Source organism: Plectropomus leopardus, unplaced genomic scaffold, assembly GCF_008729295.1.
Source record: "Plectropomus leopardus isolate mb unplaced genomic scaffold, YSFRI_Pleo_2.0 unplaced_scaffold22406, whole genome shotgun sequence".
In the NCBI taxonomy this organism is placed as follows: domain Eukaryota; kingdom Metazoa; phylum Chordata; class Actinopteri; order Perciformes; family Serranidae; genus Plectropomus; species Plectropomus leopardus.
The window spans coordinates 1-1487 of NW_024624278.1; the positions used below are offsets into that span (position 1 = coordinate 1).

Here is a 1487-nt window from a genome sequence, read left to right on the forward strand (position 1 = left end):
ATGGCTATTTCTCAGTAAAACACTCTGATATTTGGATTACATCCACAGATGAATATTAAAAATTAATAATATGGTTAAAAAACATCATTCATTCATTTAAAAAGACTTTTTTTCTGTTTATGAGACTAAAATTTGAACATCAAATTCAACAGGCTAACAAAGCATCAGGTGAGAAGCCTGACGTGTTTGAGAGACGCAGTGATTTGTTGTCTCTGACCGTAAACATGCTGTCCTATCATGTTTTAAAGCGAGTAAAAGTGTCGTGGCGTACCTCGCTCTGCAGCTCCGTCAGCTGTTTGGCGAGCTGCGTCTCGGTGGTTTGTGGGAGCTGATGGTACAAACTGCTCTGAATCTTCTGCTTCAGACCTTCTTTATATTTCACCTGCAGACACGGCGCATCCTCGTTATCTCATATTGCCAAAGTTCAGTCAAGGAGAGGTCTCAAACAGTGTTCATTGGAATCAGAGAAACAGTTTTATTACAACTTTTCTATATGACCTATATAATCTATTTCTATATACTCTTTTTTTGGACAATATTCTATTTTATTTTATTGATTTGTTTATTTTGTAATTCCCTTTTCTTGGCTCATTAAGATATGAACATACAAGAACACAATCTGCAAAAAGATGAAAATTAAGACCCTTTTAAAGTGTGGAAAAATAAATTAATTAAAAAATAAATTAATTAACTACATAAATGTTGTAAAATGTAAAAGGTCACAAAGCGGTGAGAGTACCTCGCTCTGCAGGTTCGACACCTCCTTGGCGTGTTGCGTGTGGATGGTTTCGGGCAGCAGAGAGAACAGATTCATGCTCATCTCCTTCTTACCGTCCTCTTTGTACTTCACCTGCAATCAACATTCGATAAACCAAACTGTGAGAGAATTATCCTGTTTTTTCGGGTGTCCGTGGTGTTGCTACGGTAACAGTACCTCGCTGAGTAGCTCAGACACTTCCCTGGCGTGAGCCGTCTCCAAAGTCTCCGGGAGAAGAGAGTACAAACACGAGTTCACGCCCTTCTTACCCGCCTCCTTATACCGCATCTGAAAATAAAAACATGTAAAAAAAACAGCTGTTACATGTTTTTATAATCATTTTAAGTAATGTTTGTTTGCGCGCTGACTGCGTTAAAGTGACGGCGTCTCACCTCGCTCTGCAGCTCAGCAACACTTTTAGCAAACTGAGTCTCGGTGGTTTCGGGGAGCTGAGAGTAGAAACTCTGCGAGAGGCTCCTCCTGCCGCCCTCCTTGTACTTACTCTGTAAAATGACAGAAAATCTGTCAGCAGGTTACATCGAAAATGCCGAATATTATGTACTGCAGTGCTTAAATAAATGGGTTTTCAGTAAAGCGATAAACGCTGTCAGAGTTTTGAGTAATTATCTTTGTCATTTTCAAGAGTCCAGTCAGTGACACAAGCTGCTGCATTGTTTTTGTTCTCATACGTCTGTATTTCTTAATATTTATTCTGCTATGAGGGTTTTTG

General features: G+C 39.3%; 1 protein-coding gene across 1 annotated transcript; it reads right to left on the bottom strand.

The window, feature by feature from the left end:
- Positions 1 to 271: 271 nt before the first annotated feature.
- On the bottom strand, positions 272 to 1260 carry LOC121965929 (nebulette-like; the record flags this gene model as incomplete). The annotated part of the gene is made up of 4 exons (XM_042516038.1): positions 272 to 382; positions 740 to 850; positions 935 to 1045; positions 1150 to 1260. Coding segments are annotated over 4 exons (444 nt in total), but the record flags the coding sequence as incomplete, so codon positions are not given.
- Positions 1261 to 1487: the final 227 nt, after the last annotated feature.